Genomic DNA, 19,895 nt, shown 5'->3' on the forward strand with positions numbered 1-19,895 from the left:
TAAATCTAAAAAGACACAATTTCTAAAGACAATGGGGTGAGAGGGTCAAAGAGGGAGTGGGAAAAGTAAAAGGGACAAAAGCATCCCTGCTGAACAGTGGCTGTTCTACCACGGTAAGCATAGGTGGCTTCAATGACCCGAAACCTTGACCCAAAACTCCACCTTTCCCTCCACTCCCAAGTTCTTCCAATAATCCATATACAGACTCTGCTGTTTCCTGGGTGCTTTCCTATTTCTCCCATGACCTTCAAACATAAGACCAACATAACTATGAATTTTATGATTAAATTGGTATTTACTGTGTCTGAGTGGATATGCCACGCACACACTCTCACACAGCACCTCAAATTACAAAACTGTAAGAACAACCTCCTTACTTTACACATTAGCCCAGAAAGTCTCAATGTGTGCCCGCCCTTGCTGACTTGAACATATGTCCTAAACATTCCTGTTGTTAGAAGAAGGTCTGGGGGCAACACAAAGGCTTTAGCTTCTGTAAAATGGTGTGTAGTGGTAAGTCATAGTGGATGTGCTAGTGAGTTTTGTTTCCTAACATAACGAGGTCTCAGAGCCTGGTCTCACATGCTTATGAGACTGCAGAGTGGTGGTGCTGACCAGATGTGAGTAAATATTAATGGGGAGTTCTAGAGAATTGTGGCCTCAGGAAAGGTGGGTAGAGAGCACCAAGAGAAAATAATGTTCTTTAAAGCAGTGTGGTTGATAAGCAAAGTGTAGCTTTGGGGGAACAGGATACAACCTGGGGAACACACTTTCACAAAATGCTAACAAGGAGAGGTTGTTTTTTTTCCAGGTGGCATCTTCACAGAACTCTTTAAAGATCTTTAAAGATGGAACTCCTTTTGTCTCATTTAACCCTTTGGAAAAAAAAAGATAGGGCATTGCATTTCCATTTCACCCTGGGAAGACGTTCTCTTGGTGCTCTCTACCTTCCCTCCCTGGGGCTGTAATTCTCTAGAACTCCCCATTAATATTTACTCTCATCTGGTCAGCACCACTCTGCAGCCATTCATTTCCCAAGGCATTCTGTCACTCATCCCTACAAATGACATTATTACAGCTCAGAGCATGAAGCCTCCTCCTCACCCCTTGTAGAGCAACAATGTATGAACACTTCCATGCCGTGGATGGACTGCACAGGCTGAAAAATAGAGTAGGCGTGAACAATAGAAAGCCTTTAACAAGACGTTTACAGAGTGTTAATGCCAGGTAGGCATCAGTTTCCTCATGCATTTCCCTCCGTTCATTGACTCCTTCACTAACATCTCCAACTCCTGATCATCCCAGTCTTTTCTACCCTGCTGGGATTACAGGCGTGAGTCACAAATCTGGTTTATCTGGGGAAGGGGATGTTAGAAAGCTCCAGGCCCCCTCACTATTTGGAAAGGACTAAGGTTGTTTTCCTTACCTTCTTTCCAACATTTATCTTTGTTCAAGGAGCCAGCCCAAGTACAAAAGCCACTGCATGTGAAACATAAAACAAGCGTGGTCCAAAACTCGGAACACCGCAGCTAATTCGTCGTGTCCCCAGGCACATTCTCAAGTCCTCCATAGAGCTTGACAGAGCAAGGTGCACTCCCAACTGAACCAGGAGCTTCTTTCAACGTCAGGACACTCAGAAATCACCAGCTTGCCGCAGGCAAGAGGCTGCGCTAAGGCTCGCTTCCGTGAGCGCCCCCTCGTGGTTCCGGGGCCACTATTTACTCCATGCCTCGGCGACTTGGAAAAGAAAGAGCGGAGAGCCACGCCTGCAGTCTTAGCGGCTTTGACTTTTCTGCCATGGGCACACAACCGCGCACCTTCCTGTGCCAACCATCTGCTTCCAGAGCAGAGGGGCGGGGCCTAGCGGAGAGGTGCAGCGGAAGCGCACCGGCGTGGGGGCGGGGCCGCGCGGAAGGGCGGGACGGGACGGATGCCGGCAGGCCTGGGGCGGGGCTGCGCGAACATCATCTTGTGTGCCGCCTTTCGCCGCGCCCCGCCGGGGACGCTTCCACTCCTGCAGCGCATTTGGCTATTGCGCGCGTGCTCGCTTGTCCCCGGCGTGAACCGGAACCGCTTGCCGAAGTCGAGGCTGCGAGCGGGTCGCCGAACGAGAGCGCGGTGGGAGGCGGCCTGCGCGGCGCCGCCCGCCATGGCCGCGGCCGGGTGAGCTCTGCTTGGGGGCCGCAGTCGCGGACTCAGGCTCCTCCGCCGGAAACGGGGGCTAAGGCCGTAGTAGCCCGGGCCGCTGTCTAGTGGTCGCCGTAGCCCGCCCATTTGTCGCCGCTGTCCATGGCGAGGCCCCGCCGCCGCCGTCGCTGCTGACCCGGGGCCGGCGCGGCTTCCGCCCTCCGCCGGGCGCGGGCGGCCTGCCTTTGCGCCCGAGCCCGCGCCCGCGCCCCGGGGCTACCAGCCGGGCGCTCGACGATGGGGAACACAACCTCGTGCTGCGTGTCGTCCAGCCCCAAGCTCCGGAGGAATGCGCACTCGCGGCTGGAGTCCTACCGGCCCGACACGGACCTCAGCCGCGAGGACACCGGCTGCAACCTGCAGCACATCAGCGACAGGGAAAACATCGACGGTGAGCGATGTCGCCTGTCCCTCCCCCCTCCCCAGCGCGGCTCCTGAGCCTTGCGGGTCCTCTGTGCAGGGCTAGGCCCGCAGGGAGCAGTGGAAATCTTTGCTAGCCATAGATCTCCAGGAGTGTGTGGCTTGCGTGTACGGGGCGCGTTTGTATGCATGTGCGTGTGCTGCCCGGAGGTGACAGGGAAGGCCTCTGGCAGGGTGCTTTTGGGATGTTGCCAGAGTCGTTATGTTTAGGGTAGCAGTGGTATTTGTTCTTTCCAGAAGGAAGGGAGTTGTCATAACGGTGAGGTTTTTTTTTTGTTTGTTTTGTTTTGTTTTGTTGGTGTTTCGAGACAGGTTTTCTCTGTGGCTTTGGAGGCTGCCCTGGAACTAGCTGTTGTAGCCCAGGCTGGTACCGAACTCACAGAGATCCGCCTGCCTCTGCCTTGCGTGCACCACCATCGCCTTGCCAACCTTGAGTTTTTTTCAGCTGGAGGCTTTTACCTGGAGTTGGCCTGCATTCCCCCAGACAACTCTGTTCCACCCCTATTCAAAGCCTATACCAGGCCCAAGGGAATATGCTCCTGACTGTAGATACACAATTGTTTACATATGAATGATATGTATGCATACACACACACATACACACACACACACACACACACACACACACACACACACACACACGGGGATGCTTGCAGGGTTAAAGTACAAAGTTCACCTCAGCATGATGCTGAAAACTTATTACCAGGCGGTTGTTGGTTAAGTGATCTAGTTTTGCATGTGGTAGAATTACAGTCCTATGAATTTCAGATTAATCTGGCTGACTTGGTTTGTATATTTGAAAATAGTCAAAAGGAGCCGTTACTACAACAATAATGATTTATCTTACTGATTTTGCAGTAGCCTTCTCAGTACTGTCTTATCAGTCTCTATAAGTAGTTTGTGCATTGGGCATAAAATACAGTTTATGTGATTCTGAACCCAAAAGGTTAGACGTTGGAAATACATCGTTATGTATTTTTTTTTGTGTGTGTGTGTGTGTGCTTTTTTGAACATACCAATATTCTCACACAGTTTAGTTAAACTCACCTGAATTTTTTTCTTATGAGAATGAATTGACAGCTGGAGCATGCCCTGTAATGTGAAAAGCTACATTTAAAGGCTAAAGAAAAGAATTTTGTCATTGTTTCATGTTAGAACGGTAGCTTTATTAAATGAGCAGTTTATAGTGAATTCTGGTACTACATGATTTATCTAGTGTTACTTAAGATTTATTTTTATGTGTGTGTCAGTTGACGTCAGAGGAAGGTGTTGTATCACCTGGATCTGAAGTTACAGGTGGTTGTTAAGTGTACACAGTGGGTGCTGGGAAACTATTTCAGGTATTCTGGAAGTACAAGCATTCTTAATTACCAAGCCATCTATCTCCAGCCACTCTAGTGTTATGTGTTCATTAGCTTGACTTCCTCTTTAGATGACCTGAACTGTGGCCATGCATTTAAATATTTTAAAACATATAGAAGAATATTAAACTCCTTCTAAAGACTATAATAAAACTGTATTTTAAAGGAAGGAGTGAAGTAATGAATGAATTCATTGTAGAAGGTTGGTACCAATCCTGTACATGATTGACAAGCGGAAATACATGGGATACTTTAATAATTAATTTTCTTGTAAAGGTTTATGTTAGGCCCTCTTCATGCAAGTATGTAATGTTCTTTGGGTTTATGCCCTGCATCCCTCACTGCCCTCACATTTCTCATACCTCCCCTTTTCCATTACTCTCCTTTGTTTCCAAACAGTTTTGCTTCTACTTTTATATTGTTCCACATACAGCATTTTATGTACCTGTTAAGTCTGGGACCCATAAGTGAGAGAAAACATGGCAGTGTTTGCCCTTCTGAGACTGACTTAATTTGCTTAATTTAATTCTCTCCAGTTGTACCTTTTTTTTTTTTTTTTTTTTACTTAGAATGACATGATTTCATCTCCATGGCAGAAACAGATTCCATTGTATATAAATCACATTTTCTGTTTCCATTCTTCAGTTGATGGGGAGTTGTGCAATAAGCATTGATGTGCAAGCATTTCTGTGATTTTTTTTCCTTTTCTTTTTTATATTTTTGAACAAGTACCCAGGAGTAGTATAGCTGAGTCATAAGGTAAATTTATTTTTAGCTTTTTCCAGGGTTCTCCATACCTACATTCTGAACTAGTTTGCATTCTCACCAGCAGTATATAAGGGTGTCCCTTTTGTCTGCATTTTCTCCAACATTTGTTGTTATTTGTTTTCTTAATAAGCTCTATTCTTAATGAAGTGGGTTAAAAATCTCATTGTAGTTTTTAATTTGTATTTCTTTATGGTTAGTGTTGTTAAATATTCTTTTATATATTTTAAATTTTGTTGTTTTGAGAAAAGATCTCTCTAAGTGGAACTTGATGTGTATTCCAGGCTGGCCTTACACTTACAGAAATCCACCTGCTTCTGTGGAACTTGTTGTGTATTACAGGTTGGCCTTGGTCCACCTGCTTCTACTCCAAATGCTGCGATTAAGGATGTGCTCTAACACTCTTGGTTTCATACATTTGTTGCCAGCTTGTACTTCATCTTTTGAGAACTGTTTGTATAATTCATTAGACCAGTTCTTGATTAGGTAGTTTAGTTTTTTGAGTTCTTTCTGTATTCTAGATTTTTAACTCCCTGTCAGATTATATAGCAGTCTATAAGCTGTCTCTTCATGCAGCTATTTCCTTGACTGTGTATAGTTTTTTGTTTTTGTTTTTTCCTTCATGGAAACCCATTTATAGTTGTTGGCACTATGTCTTGAGAGCCTGAGTTTAGAAATGTTTGCCTAGGCTGGTATCTTACATGTTTCCTCCTCTTAGGGTTTCAGGTCTTGCATTAAGGTCTTTGATGTGTTTAGAGTTGGTTTTTTTATATGGTGAGAGACACGGGTCTAGTTGTATTCTTCCATGTGTAGATGGATAGTTTCGCCAGCAATATTTGTTGAGGAGTCTGTTTGCTCAAATGTGTATTTTTCTGATTTTGTAAGAAAAAAATCTTGTGACTGTCTGGGTTAATAGGTGGGTCTCCTGTGCTGTCATTGATTTATGCCTCTGTTTTTGTACTAGTATTATGACATTTTTTGTTCTTTTTGAAGCAGAGTTTTACTTTGTAACTCTGCCTGGCCTGAAACGCATTAAGTAGACCAGGCTGGCCTAGAACTCACAAAGATTTACTTGCCTCTGTCTCCTGAGTGCTGGGATTAAAAGTGTGTGCCAGTGATGTTTTTATTGCCACCTCTGTGTAGTACAATTTCAAATCAGGTATGGTGATAATCTCCAGCACTGTTCTTTTGCTTAGGGTTGCTTTACTAATAGGTCTTTGGTGTTTCTCAGTGAATTTTCAGCCATCCCCTATTTATAAAGAAGAATGATGTCAGAATTTTAATGGGAATTGTATCCAATTTGTAGATTTTTTTGATAGTATATCATTTTCATAATAATTTTTGTTCACTTTATGAGCATGGGATGATTTTCCATCTTATAGAATGTTTGATTTATTTCTTTGTGTTTTAAAGTTTTCACTTCCTTGGCTGTAGCACAAATTCTAATAAATCTTAATAATAAAAACCCAGGGTCAGGTATCTGGATAAATGCTGAAAGGTCAGAGAAATAAAGGAGCCAGTCACAAGAAAGACCTTTTACCTCTGCTGAATCCTCAGACCAAAGTGGCAGTCCTGTCTCTATAAATCCTTAGTCTGTATTCTCTGAACTCCTGTCTCCTACTGCCATATATTTCTCTCTCTGACCAGTCATCTCTCTCCTGTCCACCTCCTGAGTGCTGGGATTAAAGGTGTGACTACCAAGTACTAGGATTAAAGGTGTGTGCCACCACCCTGGCACCTGTGGCTTACTAGTGTGTGGCTAGCTCTGCACTCTGATCTTCAGGCAAGCTTTATATGCTAGATGACAGAGTATCACCATACTTGCCTACCTTTATTAGAAGACTTGTCTTTGTGTATGTGTGTGTTTGGTTTGTTTGTTTGCTTGCTTTTGAGGTAATTGTGAATGGGATTATTCTGATTTCTTTCTCAGCATGTTCATTATTGGTGTCTAGGAAAGCTACTCATTTTTGTTATTGATTTGGTATCCTTTCTCTTTGAGGAAAGTGCCTTTTTTTTTTAATTAGCTTTAGTAGTTTTCTGGTAGTCTTTAGAGTCTCTTATGTATAGATTATATTATCTGCTAATAAGATTATTTACTTGTATTTTTTTAAATTTTTTTTCTTTTTTTTCTTTTTTTTTCATATTGTCCTACTTAAAACTAAAGGCATAATATTGAGTAAGAGTGGAGATGGGACACCTTTGTCTAATTCCTTATTTTGTTGTATTCCCCCCATTAGTATAATGTTGGATATAGGCTTGTTACATATGACTTTTATTATGTTGATATGTTCTTTGTATTCCTAGTTTCAATAGAACTTTAATTATGAAGGGTATTTTGTTGAAAACCTTTTCTGCACCTACTAAGATAACCATGTGGTTTCTGCCCATGAACCAACTTTTGTGATGCATTGCACAAACCAGTTTTTAAAATCATGAATGATTTTTTTTTTTATGTTCTTGAATTCTGTTTGCAGAAATATTTCTTCTTTATGGTACACACCAACATTTGTTAGAGGTTTTATATTTTAAATGAGAGAGCAGAAACAACCCAAAAAAGACAAAAATAAAACAAAAAGAATATTGACAGACATTTCAGAGGACCCAGTTGAATGTTGTTATGGACTCTAGTGAAGAATGGAGACAAAGTGATTACAATCAGTTGTTTGGCACTAGGGCTTTGTCGTAGTTGGGGCTGCTGTTGCTGTGATGAAACGCCAAGATGCAAAGTAGCTTAGGAAGGAAAGGGTTTGTGTGGCCATCTGTATTCCCAGTCACAGTCCACTGAGGGAAGCCAAGGCAGGAAGGAACTCAGCCATATGGGAACCTCGAGGCAGGAGCTGATTCAGAAGCCATGGAGGGGTGCTGCTTACTGCCTTGTTCTTCATGGTTTGCCTAGCCTGCTTCCTGATAGAACCCAGGCCCACCAGTCCAGAGGTGACCCAACCCACAATGGACTGGACCCTCCCATATCAGTCACTAATTAAGAAATGCCAACAAGATTGAATTATGGATGTGTTTTCTCAGTTCTCTGTCCTCTTGGATGACTCTAGCTTGTGTCAAGCTGACATAAAAAACAGCCAGCACAGCATGGGCTTACAGAAGAATTTGCCAATGAAGAATGAGGTGGTATGGTGTGCTCTTTCATTTGAAAGATATCTAAGTTTCATTTGTTAGACAGTTTTTTGAGAAAAATTTTTGGAAGACCACAAACTTGTTCTGTAGACTTAGGATTCCTTAGAGCATAAAGTTGTTAGTAAATTTTCTAATGGAGGCTGTAGTGTCCGCTCCAATCCTTTTTATACGACCATGCTAATTTAAACCTCTAAATACTCATTTGTCATTTAAATAATATTCTGCCTCCCTGATTCTACAGATGCATCTAGGATTTATCTAGCCAGAAGTCTTCAGCATTGGTTTCATTATTATAAATAGGTTTATTTAAAGGTTTCCAAGTAACTCTAAATGCAGCTGGGCTGACTGGCAGTGCAACCTGCTGATCTAGGGTTATTTTGGTATAGAACCATGTAATAGCAACAGATTTAAGGAAAAATATGTATAAATATCATACTTTGTGTACCTATATCTGAATATCTCAATTTCTTTGCTGCAGTTGGGTTTTAGTGTCCTTGGGTTCCACATATGGATTTGTTTAACTGCTGACCACAAATACTTGTGAATACTTTTGTCTGTACTGAATATGTGTAAGCCTGTTTTGTATCTTTTCTACACACACGCTAATAACTATTTAAAGAGCAGTTATGTTCAGTATTTTAAGTAATCTACAGAGTATCTGTAGAGTGCTTCACAACAGTCTTGCAATCTGTTGTTTAAAAGCTACTATATAAAAGAAGGTCAACTTACAATAGTTAACTTTTGCTTAAAGACAGTAAGGCAGCAAAGACAGTAGGATCAAAATGCTTACTGAACTGAAAGTGCTTGATGAGCATGGCACTCTGAACATGGCACCAGTATCTATTTTTCTTGTGTTCGATGTAAAATGTGCTCCAAAAGCTACAATCAGCAGTTTGGATTGTCCCTAGGCAGAGGAGCTAGAAACCCATAACCAAAGCCAACTAGGATATGTCAAGGGTGACAGGGAAAGAGTGAATCACAGTACCATTCTTCTGCCCAGAGTAGGTTGAGGAGTTCACCAAATCTTTTAGTGTCCTCAACTCGGGCTAAATTGGAATTTGTAAAAGAATTTTAGGGCTAACAAAGAAGTAGGTGGAGATTTTATTAAAAATATTTTATAACATTTAAGCATTTAAGCATGAGGATACAGAAAGTGAAGACACACCCCAGAACATGCTTTTTAAAGAATAGTCTGACTTCACTGTCTTTATAACAGTTGTATATAGGACATTGGTTGGTTTTGAGGCTAAGGATTCCTTAGGTATTTGTTGAGGGTGCTTGACAGGACTAGGTCAGGCTGTAGATGCAGCTATGATGCGGGGAACTTAGGATGTCTTCACCAGAAATAAAGATCACTAGTCATGTTTGAATATCCCAGACAAATGAGGCTTGGCTCAGGATCATATACACTGAAGATTTAAGACTGGGTCATTGCTATTTTAATGTTAACATTTATTATATGTTAAAATATCTATGTACAAAACAATATTACTCCCAGGTCAGCAAAACTTACTGCTTATTTGAATTTTGCTAGAATTCTTGCTGCTCGGGTGGCAAGAGGTTTGGACTGGACTCCTGAGGCACTTCTGTAACTTCCAACATCCCCATAATTCCCCCTGTCCTGTTGTTGTGCCTCAGATAGAACTGGGTAGAGTGAGATTAAAAGCAGTTTTATGACTCAGCCTGAGTGGGGAGCTAGCTGGCTTTGGAGTTGAACATAGAAATACCCTTCTTACTCAGTTAAAGTCCCAATATGGTCAGTAAGCATGAAGAACTTTCCCAGGTACCTACAGGGGGTGGAGTCCACCTCAGCAGACTATGCCACCACAACATGTTCAGTTAGATAGAAGCTGAACCCAGGGTTTTATCTTGAGAAAACTGTTTTTCAGAGACTGTTTCTGTCCAGGGAAGTGAGCAGTGGGTGCAAAGGTAAGTTCTACCAATCTTGATCAGGTTGTTAGGGATTCTCTAACATTTCTGTTAGGAGTAAGTCTAACTAGGTCCCTAGTTGCAAAATAACTGAGAAAATAAAATATCTACCCTTTCTCAGCTCTGTAAACCACTTGTATCTGTTGCTGTAGTTCTTCTCCTTTGGAGAAAAGTGTTGGTCTGACAACCCAAAACTTTTCAGATTCTTGCCCTCACAAGGTTCTGCCTGTTAGATCTCTCTTTAGCTTTAACAAGCAAAACCAGTCATTTCAGGCACTGCACACCAGTGGCAGCTTTTTAAATACAGACAAAAACCTTGAACACTTTTGTTCACCTTCATCAGAATGTTGACATTCTATACATTAGCTTTGACTTCATAATGTAACATTTCTTTTTAAAACAGTTCAGCCAGTTTTGGTGTGAAAGTGAATTTTGTAAAGGGCCTCTAAAAATATTGTCTCTGGGCTAAGTGATTGGTGGTTCATTGTTGTACTACTATTTCAAAAGATCTCCGTGTGGTTTTGTTGCTTTACAGACTGTTACCTAGGGGTTGTGATTATTTTGTTCCTTGATCATTACTTAGGATCTTTATCTCCTCCTTGGGATGACAGACACAAACAAGTTCTATGCTTAGGAGATGTGGGGCTACACAGCTGGCTCCTGGCACCCAGGGAAATACAGCTGGATTACGCTGAAGATAATTGTTAGCTACAATTACATCCATCCCAGTTTGCAACAGTGTTAGGTGGGTGGTGAAATGAAAGTCACTTCTGTTTTACATTCTTCCCATACAGACCTTTCTGAAGGATGACTAGGACATTATCTACTTGGGAGTTCATATGCTTGCAGGCATTTGCAAAGCTGAATGCTGAAGACATGTTTTAAGCAAGTGTTTTACTGTAGATGGGTGCTTCTACTCTTGACAGACGAAAAGGGACAAATTGTTAAAGATATGCTGCAAACTCTCCTACAGATTTATTTGTGGGTTTCTTTGTTCATTTGTTTGATAAACGGATCTGCCTGTATAACCCAGGCTATCCTGAACTATCTGCCTCCCTGTTTTAGAAATATTTTTTTATTAATTCTTTGAGAATTTCCTAAAATTCATTTTTAGGGGGCAATGGTAGTACACACGTTAATGCCAGCACTTGGGAGGCAAAGGCAGGTGCATCTCTGAGTTTGAGGCCAACCTAGTTTACAAGATGAGTTCCAGGACAGCTGGGGGTACATAGAAAAACCCTGTCTCGAAACTCTCCCTTGCCCCAAAAATGCATTTTGCTCACATTCACCTTCCATTTCCTCCTAGATCTACTGTCTCATCCAACCTCATGTTCTCCGTCCACCCCTCTTTCTCAACCCATTTAGTCTAGTTTGTGCAACCAAATACTCTCAAGTGGAGCATTTGTCAGGGTTACATGCTTAAAGAAGACTGACTCTCCTCCCAGCAGATGTCAAATACTAATAGCTTCTCAGCTACGATGAAAGTTAATGCCTACCTTCCACTCTCCATGTTGGAATTTTGTCTTACATGAGCTTGAACATGTCTTATGCTGCAGGCTGTCACAGACAGTGAAAATTCATATTGCTCAAATGTTCCATTGTTCTGTTGTATGTGGGAAACACTCTGCTTGTAGCCATCTGCCACCTCCTCCTTTCTTTCTGTCTCCTTGTCCACAAAGATGCCTGAGTCTTGGAAGGAAGAAGTGTGATTTGATGTCTCATTTAGGTCTGAGTACCTGGCGGGCTCATCCTCTCTGTACATTGACCAGTTGTGGGTCTCTGTTAATTACCACTTAGTGCAAAAAGAAGCTTCTCTGATGGGACTTGAGAGATATACAAAACTGTTGATATGACAATAATAACTAAGGTCCACTTAGCAGAATAATAGGAGATTCTTCCCTAGGGTCTATGACCTCTCTAGGTACAGGTTGGCTCTGAAAACAGTACCAGGTATGGGTTTCAACTTGCAGGGTGAGCCTTAAATACAATCAGAAACTCCAAAACATTTGTATTGCTATTGCACTAGTAGACATGTCTTACCTGGCCAGTCATTATTGTAGCTCCGAGAGTTGGATAAGATTCGTGATTACTTTCCCTCCAGTAGTGTGCTCTTGAAAGCTAGCCAGCTGGGGTGAAGCTTCAAGGGCAGCACTATCTTAGTTAATAAATAGTACTTCTCTGTCAACTACCTGTGTTCACCAGAATTCTAGAGGAATAGAACCTATGGGACATATATATTAATAGAGGATGTATTCAATTGGCTTACATGAATGTATGATATAGTTCAACAGTGGCTATCTTTAAAATACCATTCCATTATTCTAACAACCAGCTGTTTCCAGGTATTGGGGAGCATGGTGAGACTAATGAATTCTATGACAATGAGCCCGCTCCCACGTGTCTTTGGTTATTAAGTGAGTTCCTTGGTCAGAAGCAATGCTGTGTGGAGTATCCTGACAATGGATAAGACAGTGTATAAGTCCATGGATTATAGTTTTGCCGAAATTTTATATGCATAACCAGAAATGGTATCCATTCCAGAAGGGACAAAGTCTTGCTTTTTTTTTTTTTTTTAAAACAGTGTAAGTGGTACAGTGAAGTCAGCTTGCCTCCAGCTCTTGACTGATCACTCTGGGGAATGGTGTTATGGAGGGCTCAGTGTCAGCTTGGCACTCAGCAGCAGCTATAGTGGGTCAGTCTTGGTGAGTCGAAATCCATGCTACTGAGCCCATGCACAGCCTTTAAATCTATCACCATGGCCACTTTTTCATGGGCCCACTGGTAATGACAGGTGTAGCCAGGAAAAGAGGCTATTAGCCACACATGGAACATTCTATTTATTCAATTATTGAACAGCTCTGCTGGTGTTACCTTTTGATGAGAATTTACATGAAGGACAACTGTCTTCATGTTCTTTGCCCACTCGGGCCTCTCCACATATCTCTTAAATATCTTTCTCATTAATTTTCCAATTATTCTTCCAAGTTCCTGACCATTTGGTCAAATTATTGGCTTTAGCCCATCATTCAGAATATTTAGCCACTTTTCTAATTTTTAAAGCAAAATATATAAAACTATATATTGCCTGAAATTCTGTCTAATAAGAAGACTTTTCTTTACTCAGTGTCCTGAGAGTTGCCCCACCCCCACCCTCAAGGAGACTACTAATGCTTTGGCTCTCCACTCCTGGGTGGTACAGCCCTAGTCCTTTTTCCTTCAGTCAACAGATCATCATAGGGCACACCCTTATGAGGATATAGGTGCATGCTTAGGGACAGAAGGCATTATAACAGGAGGAGGAGCCACAAACATTTGGGCAGCTTCTTCGTGTACTTGCTTGTGCCTTCAGGATCTGCTGATAATGATAATATCACTTCCATTTGATGATGGTTTATTATTGTGTGTGCCCAACTTTATGGCTCAGTGAGTCAGATAATACCAAGTTCATGATGGACAGCTCAGCTCATAAGGTAATTCGGTGGCCCATTGTCAAACATTGTGTTTCCACTAAAGCCTGTAGCAGGTAAAGAGCTCTTTCTAAGAGGGAGAATAGTTGCTTACAGATGACAGTATGACCTTGCTTCACAATTCTGAAGGCATCTTCTGTGCTTCACATGGGATGAAGGTGGGGGGGGGGGCTGTCAGAGACTCCAAATAAGACCACTGTCTATTACTGTTTCCTCGTGTACTTTTGGGTCTGCTGGTCATATTGTCCAGCAGGTGTCTATCAGGTGTTTGTTTATTTTTTTGTCATCTGGTATGTGGGTCAGAGTAACACTCTCAAGTGAGGAATCTGCTACCTCTTAAATCCAGATAGGCCGACCAAATACTGCTACTTTTTTTGATGGCAGGAAAGGGTGGGTGTAACAGTTTATTCCTTGCCTTAGGAGGAATATCTCTTTATGCCCTGTGGGCTCCACCAGATTCTTAGAAATTTCACTGAGGTAGAAGACTGTAGGACAGTTCATGACAAACATACTTGCTTTTATTCCCCTGGACCAATTGCCTCTAAGCTAATTGTTAAATCATTTTTAACTGACATTTTATAGTGTTAATGTCTGGCTCATTCCACATCATCTTTCTTCAGCCAAGCTCTGAGCATCTGGAGCACTGGTGGTGGAAGAGTCTGCTATGACACTTGCAGCAGCTATTGAGGCTGTCCACACACAGCAATTGCATTTTTCAGGTGATCTACACCCTTCTATCTCTTCAAAGAAGGATTTCTGAACAGCTTCAGCATCTTTTAAGGCAGGTAACTTGGAAAGCCCAGCTCTCTACTTAGCCAGCTGTTTCTTTCTTCATTCTCAAAGCCTGTTAATTAAAGGTAGGGTCACTCTGCTGTTTGCAGTCCAAATAGATACAGTACCCAATGAAGAGGGCACAACACATGCCTGAGGTAACTGTTTCTGCCTACTTTCTTTGCTGGATTTGGGTGTGTGCTGGGCCATAGTAGTCTGCCAAGCAGTGCCAACTGATCAGTCTACATTCTAGTAGTAAAGGTTTTGTTTTGTTTTAACAAATCCACATATTGGTCCCCTTTTTAGTATTGTAACAGAGTTTTTTTTGTTTTTGTTTTTGTTTTTTTTTTCTCAAGAGTACCTGGCCTTTCCATCAACCAAGACTAACCATTACAGTACCTTCTGGGACCTCTATGTGAACAGGTCTAATAACTAGGTTATTAAATATTAAGGATATTTATAATGAACTTGAAATTATATTGTCCTAAGAAAAACTAGTGCTGTGAAACTGTTTTTTCCTACATACTTTTTGTGGTTCAGTTTAGTCATCCTGTATTAGGAGCATTTACTGTGACCTAAGGTGGCCATGTTGTATTGTTGCTTTTTACTGTATAAGGGATAGATTTGTATTCCCATATTATTTTAAATGCCTGGTATATGGTGTTTATCTTTGGTTCTCTTGCTTTATTCCATTAAGTGTTTATAGAGAACATGTCTTGTTATTTGAAAATGACTGATAATGCTGACATTGGGGTCAGTGTGGGTAGGCTGGCTATCTCTACAAAGTGGATTGCAAACTATTTTTAAATCTTGTCAGAGTTAAAAAATAACAAGTTCTTCAGTTTGGAACTTTAATACAAGTTGGATGCTAGTTAGTGTGAGGAGCTTTTGAGTTGGGGCAAACAGATATACTTCCTATGTGGACATGGTTCTAGTATGTTGTCTCAGTTACCATTCTATTGCTGTAATAGACACCATGGCCAAGGCAATTAGAGAAGAAAGAGTTTATTTGGGTTCCAGTTTCAAGGGGCAGCAGGAGAGGAAGCTCAGATCTCACATCTTGAACCCCAAAATAGAAAACACAGAGAAAACTGGGAATAGAGAGAGATCTTAAGCTCTGAAAGGCCACAGCTCCTGTGGTGGTTTGAATGAAAATGGCCCTCATAGGCTCATAGGGTGTGGCACTATTAGGAGGTGTGACCTTGTTGAGGAAGTGTCACTGGGGGTGGGTGAGCTTTGAGGTTTCAGAAGCTCAAGCCAGGCCTACTGGTCCATTCTTTCTTCCTGCTGCCTACTGTTCCAGGTATATAAATAACTCTTGGCTACCTCTCCAGCACCATGTCTGCCTCAATGTCACCATGCTTTCTGCCCCAAATGATAATGAACTGAATCTCTGAACTGTAAGCCAGCCTCAGTGAAATGTTTCCCCATATGGTATTCACAATCATGGTATCTCTTCACAGAAATAGAAACTCTAAGACATGCCTAAACTTCCCTGAACAATACATGTAGGTATGTACTGTTTATGTAGGTATAGCGTTTGATAGCTATACTTAGGACCATAGCCACTGTAGGTAGCTCACATAGGTGCTCCCACTGAGATGTATTTAGAGCTTGGTTTCTTCTGTGGGATTTGTGGGTTCTGTTTTCTGTGGGTCCACAAACAGTAGTCATTTAAATTATAAATGACAGGCTTTCTGCTGGGGGTTAGGAACACAATGATCAGTATCACCAGGGCCTTGTGCTTAAGGACCTAGTCATCTGCTGGGTATGTGAATGGGCACTTACTGTTCTGTATACAAATGAAGGCCAGTTGAGGGGGTATAATGAAGATAAGTTTACAAGACAGTATGATGAGTGGCAGATAGTTGATAAGTATATATGCCTCAGAAAGGGTCACTGTTGTAGTCAGGTAGGTTAGACTTGGTAGTGACTCAGATTCCAAATGTCCTGCAAAATGAATTTGGTAGAGATTTTATAGGACTGGTGTATACTGGAAACTTGTTTTGTGCATGTGCGTGTTTTGTTTTTGTAGATTTTGAATAGTGATCAAAGTGTCTCATGGAATATAGTGTAGCTCTCTTTGGAACCGCCAATGAATAGGTATATTTGTTGAGCATAAGAAATTAGCCTTCATGGAATCAAAGAGCCCCCAGCTTCGGGATCCTAGAGAGCTTGTTCACCTGGAAGACAGCGGAGCTCTTATGAGTTGCTCTCAAGCACATCACGCAGCAGTGTCAGCTGTGTGCCAGGACTCTAGAGAATAAGAGTCCTGTCAGAAACTGTTATTGGACCCAGTTGTCCCTCTGCTGACCAGTTTGCAAAGTGTGGCTACAGATCACCAAGAAGAAAGTGACCCATTTCAGAGCTTTAAAAACAACAGACAAAGGAGAAAGGAACAAGAGCCTCTCTGAACAAATTGGGAGCAAGGGGGAAGGGAGGGAGGAGAACATGAGGAATCATGAAGATTGAATGGGGAAATGAATAGAGGAGAGCAAGGAAAGAGACACATCAATAGAAAGAGCCATTATAGGTTTAAAGAGAAATCTGGCATTAGGGAATTTACAGAGATCCACAAGGATGACCCCAACTAAGAATCTAAGCAATAGCAGAGAGGCTACCTTAAATGCCCTTCCTCTATAATGAAAATGATGACTACCTTAAATGCCATCTTAGAGCCTTCATCTGATGGAAGCAGAAGCAGAGACCCACAGCTAAACACTGAGTCAAACTCCTGGAATGCAGTTTCAGAGAGAGAGAGAGGAGTGACAAAGAGGTCAAGACCAGGCTGGGGAAACCCACAGAAACAGCTGACCTGAGCAAGTGGGAATTCATAGACCCCAGTCTGACAGCTGGGGAACCAGCATAGAACCAGTCCAGGCCCCCTGAATGTGGGTGTCAGCTAGGAGGACTGGGAAATCTATGGGACCTCTGACAGTGGAGCCAGGATGTAGCCTTGGTGCATGGATGGACTTTGGGAGCACATTCCCCATGGAGAGACACTCCCTTAGTCTAGAGACATGGGGGAGAGCCTGGGTCCTACCCCAAATGACTTGGCAAGATTTTGATGATCCCTCATGGAAGGCCTCACACTCCCTGGGGAGTGGATGGGGGGGGGGTAGTAGGGAACATGGGAGGATGGGAGGGAAAGGGAACTGGGATTGATATGTACAATAAGATTGTTTCTAATTTAAATATAGGAAAAAATAACAAACAAGCAAACAAAACCATGTTAGTTTGAGTAAGAATTGCTACCCAGAGAATTGTGTTAGAGCTGTGTGGCATCACCTGATCCTTATAATCTGCCAGGTTTTATAGTTTAGGACATTAGGCACAGCATATTTTGAATGTGAAGAAGTTGGGTCTGCTGTCACCTGGACTTGTCCTTGCCTCAGGGGGTCAATTCTTTTTGCTTCTACATTTGCTCCCAGGGTTATCTCCACATCCGTTGCTCACCAGTGGTTGGATATGTCATCACTTCCACATGGCCTCTACAGCTAGTAATAATGGCTTCCAGTCCAAGTTACCTTAGGGAAAGCAAGAGAAATCCCCAAGATGGAAGCCATAATTTTAGTTTGATGAACTAAACTCATAAATGACCAAAATCTACCTACACTCAGGAAATGATCATATAAGAGTCTGAACACCAGAAGGTACATTGCTGTTAGCCTTAGAGGCTCTTATGACAAACATTAATTAAGATTCTGTCAGTTATATTTATCAGAAGTATATTAGAAGTGACTTGGGTAACTCAGTTGGCAGAGTGCCTTGCCCAGCATTTAGTGGGTTTCAATCTTTAACCCATATAAACTGGGTGTAGTGGTACAAGCCTATAAATCTAATTTTTAGTGGCTGGAAGCAGAAGGACTAGAAGTTCAAGGTTATCTTCATTTGGGTAAATTTGAGGCTAGCCTTGGCTGCCTTGTCTTAAAGAACAACTACTTAAAACTGACTTGAGTACTTGGATTGAGGAATTGTCTTATGGACTTGGATCCCTGGCCAGATAGAGGATCTGTTTTTCAAGCATGTAGGAGGTAAGCCAGGCTTGACCTAGAAGATTCTGACCTCTTGTGTTCTAGAAGGATCAACTAGTGTCTTCCTACATAGAGAACTGGGACTTGTGACTTCTCATAGTACATTAATTAAGTCAGGGGCTGCAATTGTAGGCTTTCTTGTACTCAGTCAGCTCTGCCTGCCAGTTATCTGACTAGTCTGCCCCTGCTGTCCTGTCTTCTGTCTTCCTGATGCAGGTCAGTCCTACAACTGGTTATTATTGGGGATTTTTCTTCATCTCCCCTTGCCTCTGTGTGTATACATGTGTGGATGCCTTTTGTAGTCTAAAGGACAATTTCAGATATTTCTCAGCTATCTCTCACTGGCCTATAGCTCACCAACTAAGCTGGCTAGCCAGTGAACTCTAGATATATGTGTGTCTTCTCTTACCTGCTGCTAGAGTTACAAACCATCATGCCACCCCCCCCCAACCCCTCACCCCGTCGTCATGGTTGTGTGCAAGTACTTTAGTAACTGAAAAATTTCCCCAGCTTCTGTACACTACATCTTTGTAGATAGCTATTTTTTGTTTGTTTGTTGCTTGTTTGCAATTTTGTGGTGAAACATACTATGAAAGTGACCACACTTAGGTGTATAGTTCATTGGTAGTAAGTACATTTCTACTGTTTTGTACCCCTTACCCGCAGGCCATGTCTAGAACATTTTATTCACCCAAGCTTCCATTCTTGCTCAGTTAACTTCATTCCTCCATTACCCTGCTCTTTGAGTTTGGTTACTCTGTCTACGTCAAATAAGTGAGGTCTTATTTGTCCTCTTGTAACTGGATCAGGTGTAATGTTGTCTGGATTCATCTAATTTGTAGTATGGTCAGGGTAACATCATTTTTCAAGGTAATATATCTAGTGGCCTGTACTACATTTGGTTATCATGGACATCCAGATTGCTTCTACCACCACCATTCAGCTATTCAGATAGTGTCGTCATGTACAACAGCATATACCCTTGCTTTTGATTCTTGGGGTATATACTCAGAAGTGGAATTTTGCTAGGATTGCTGTACTTTGAAGCCTTGATTCTTTGGCAAATTTGTGTTCTCAATTGATGTTAAATGTGACAAGAATAAAATTGATCAAGAAGCTGAATTGCTGCTGTACCATACACTTCATAAAGACCAAAATAGATGACAGCAATTTCTAAAGTCATTCACTTTTTATAATATTGCTTCTCACCCTGTTTATGGATCTCTATATTGAATGGAAAATTGAAAAAAAGAATGTATAAAGGGATCATTTATATTCTTGGTATTTTATAGTAGTATTTTATGCGACTGAATATCCTAGTGGAATATCTACATATTATTATATACAATGTATAACTTGAAATATGTTTATATCAGAAAGAAATTTATTCACTGATTGACTTTTTCCCTCAAATGTATAAAAGTTTTTACATTTATTTATGGGGATAATAAATGGGATATAAGTAGTATCAGTTACATGGTTATTTTATTTTGTGATTATATTTTATTTTCAGGCTAGTCATTAATTTTGATGTGTAGTTGAGAGTAACATCTGTTATTCTTATTTACCTCCCAAGTGCTAGAATCAAAGGTACGTATCACCACAGATGGCTTTTGCAGTTCTTTCCATCAGACTCAGGCCTTTGTACATGCTAGGCAGACACTCTTCTGGACTGAGCTGTATCCATAATCATGAGAGTACTGATTATGCTAGATTTGAGTCGTTTGATTTAAATTTTGGGTAGGTACTTTTAAAAAAAAAAAACTCATATAAGTAGTAATATACTATTTTGTTGGCATGTTTTTGAGGGCTTTTTCCTTATATTATGT

The 19,895-nt window shown here is 41.6% G+C and overlaps 1 protein-coding gene across 1 annotated transcript in view; it reads left to right on the plus strand.

Annotated features, from left to right (window-relative positions):
* The first annotated feature begins 2,270 nt into the window (after positions 1-2,270).
* Ccny (cyclin Y) overlaps positions 2,271-19,895 on the plus strand; it is a 112,891-nt gene continuing 95,266 nt past the window's right edge. Inside the window, exon 1 of the mRNA XM_051205760.1 lies at positions 2,271-2,578. Coding sequence (XP_051061717.1) covers positions 2,425-2,578 — 154 coding nt within the window. The 5' untranslated portion in view covers positions 2,271-2,424. The remainder of the gene's footprint in view (positions 2,579-19,895) is intronic.

Source organism: Phodopus roborovskii, unplaced genomic scaffold, assembly GCF_943737965.1.
Source record: "Phodopus roborovskii unplaced genomic scaffold, PHOROB, whole genome shotgun sequence".
In the NCBI taxonomy this organism is placed as follows: domain Eukaryota; kingdom Metazoa; phylum Chordata; class Mammalia; order Rodentia; family Cricetidae; genus Phodopus; species Phodopus roborovskii.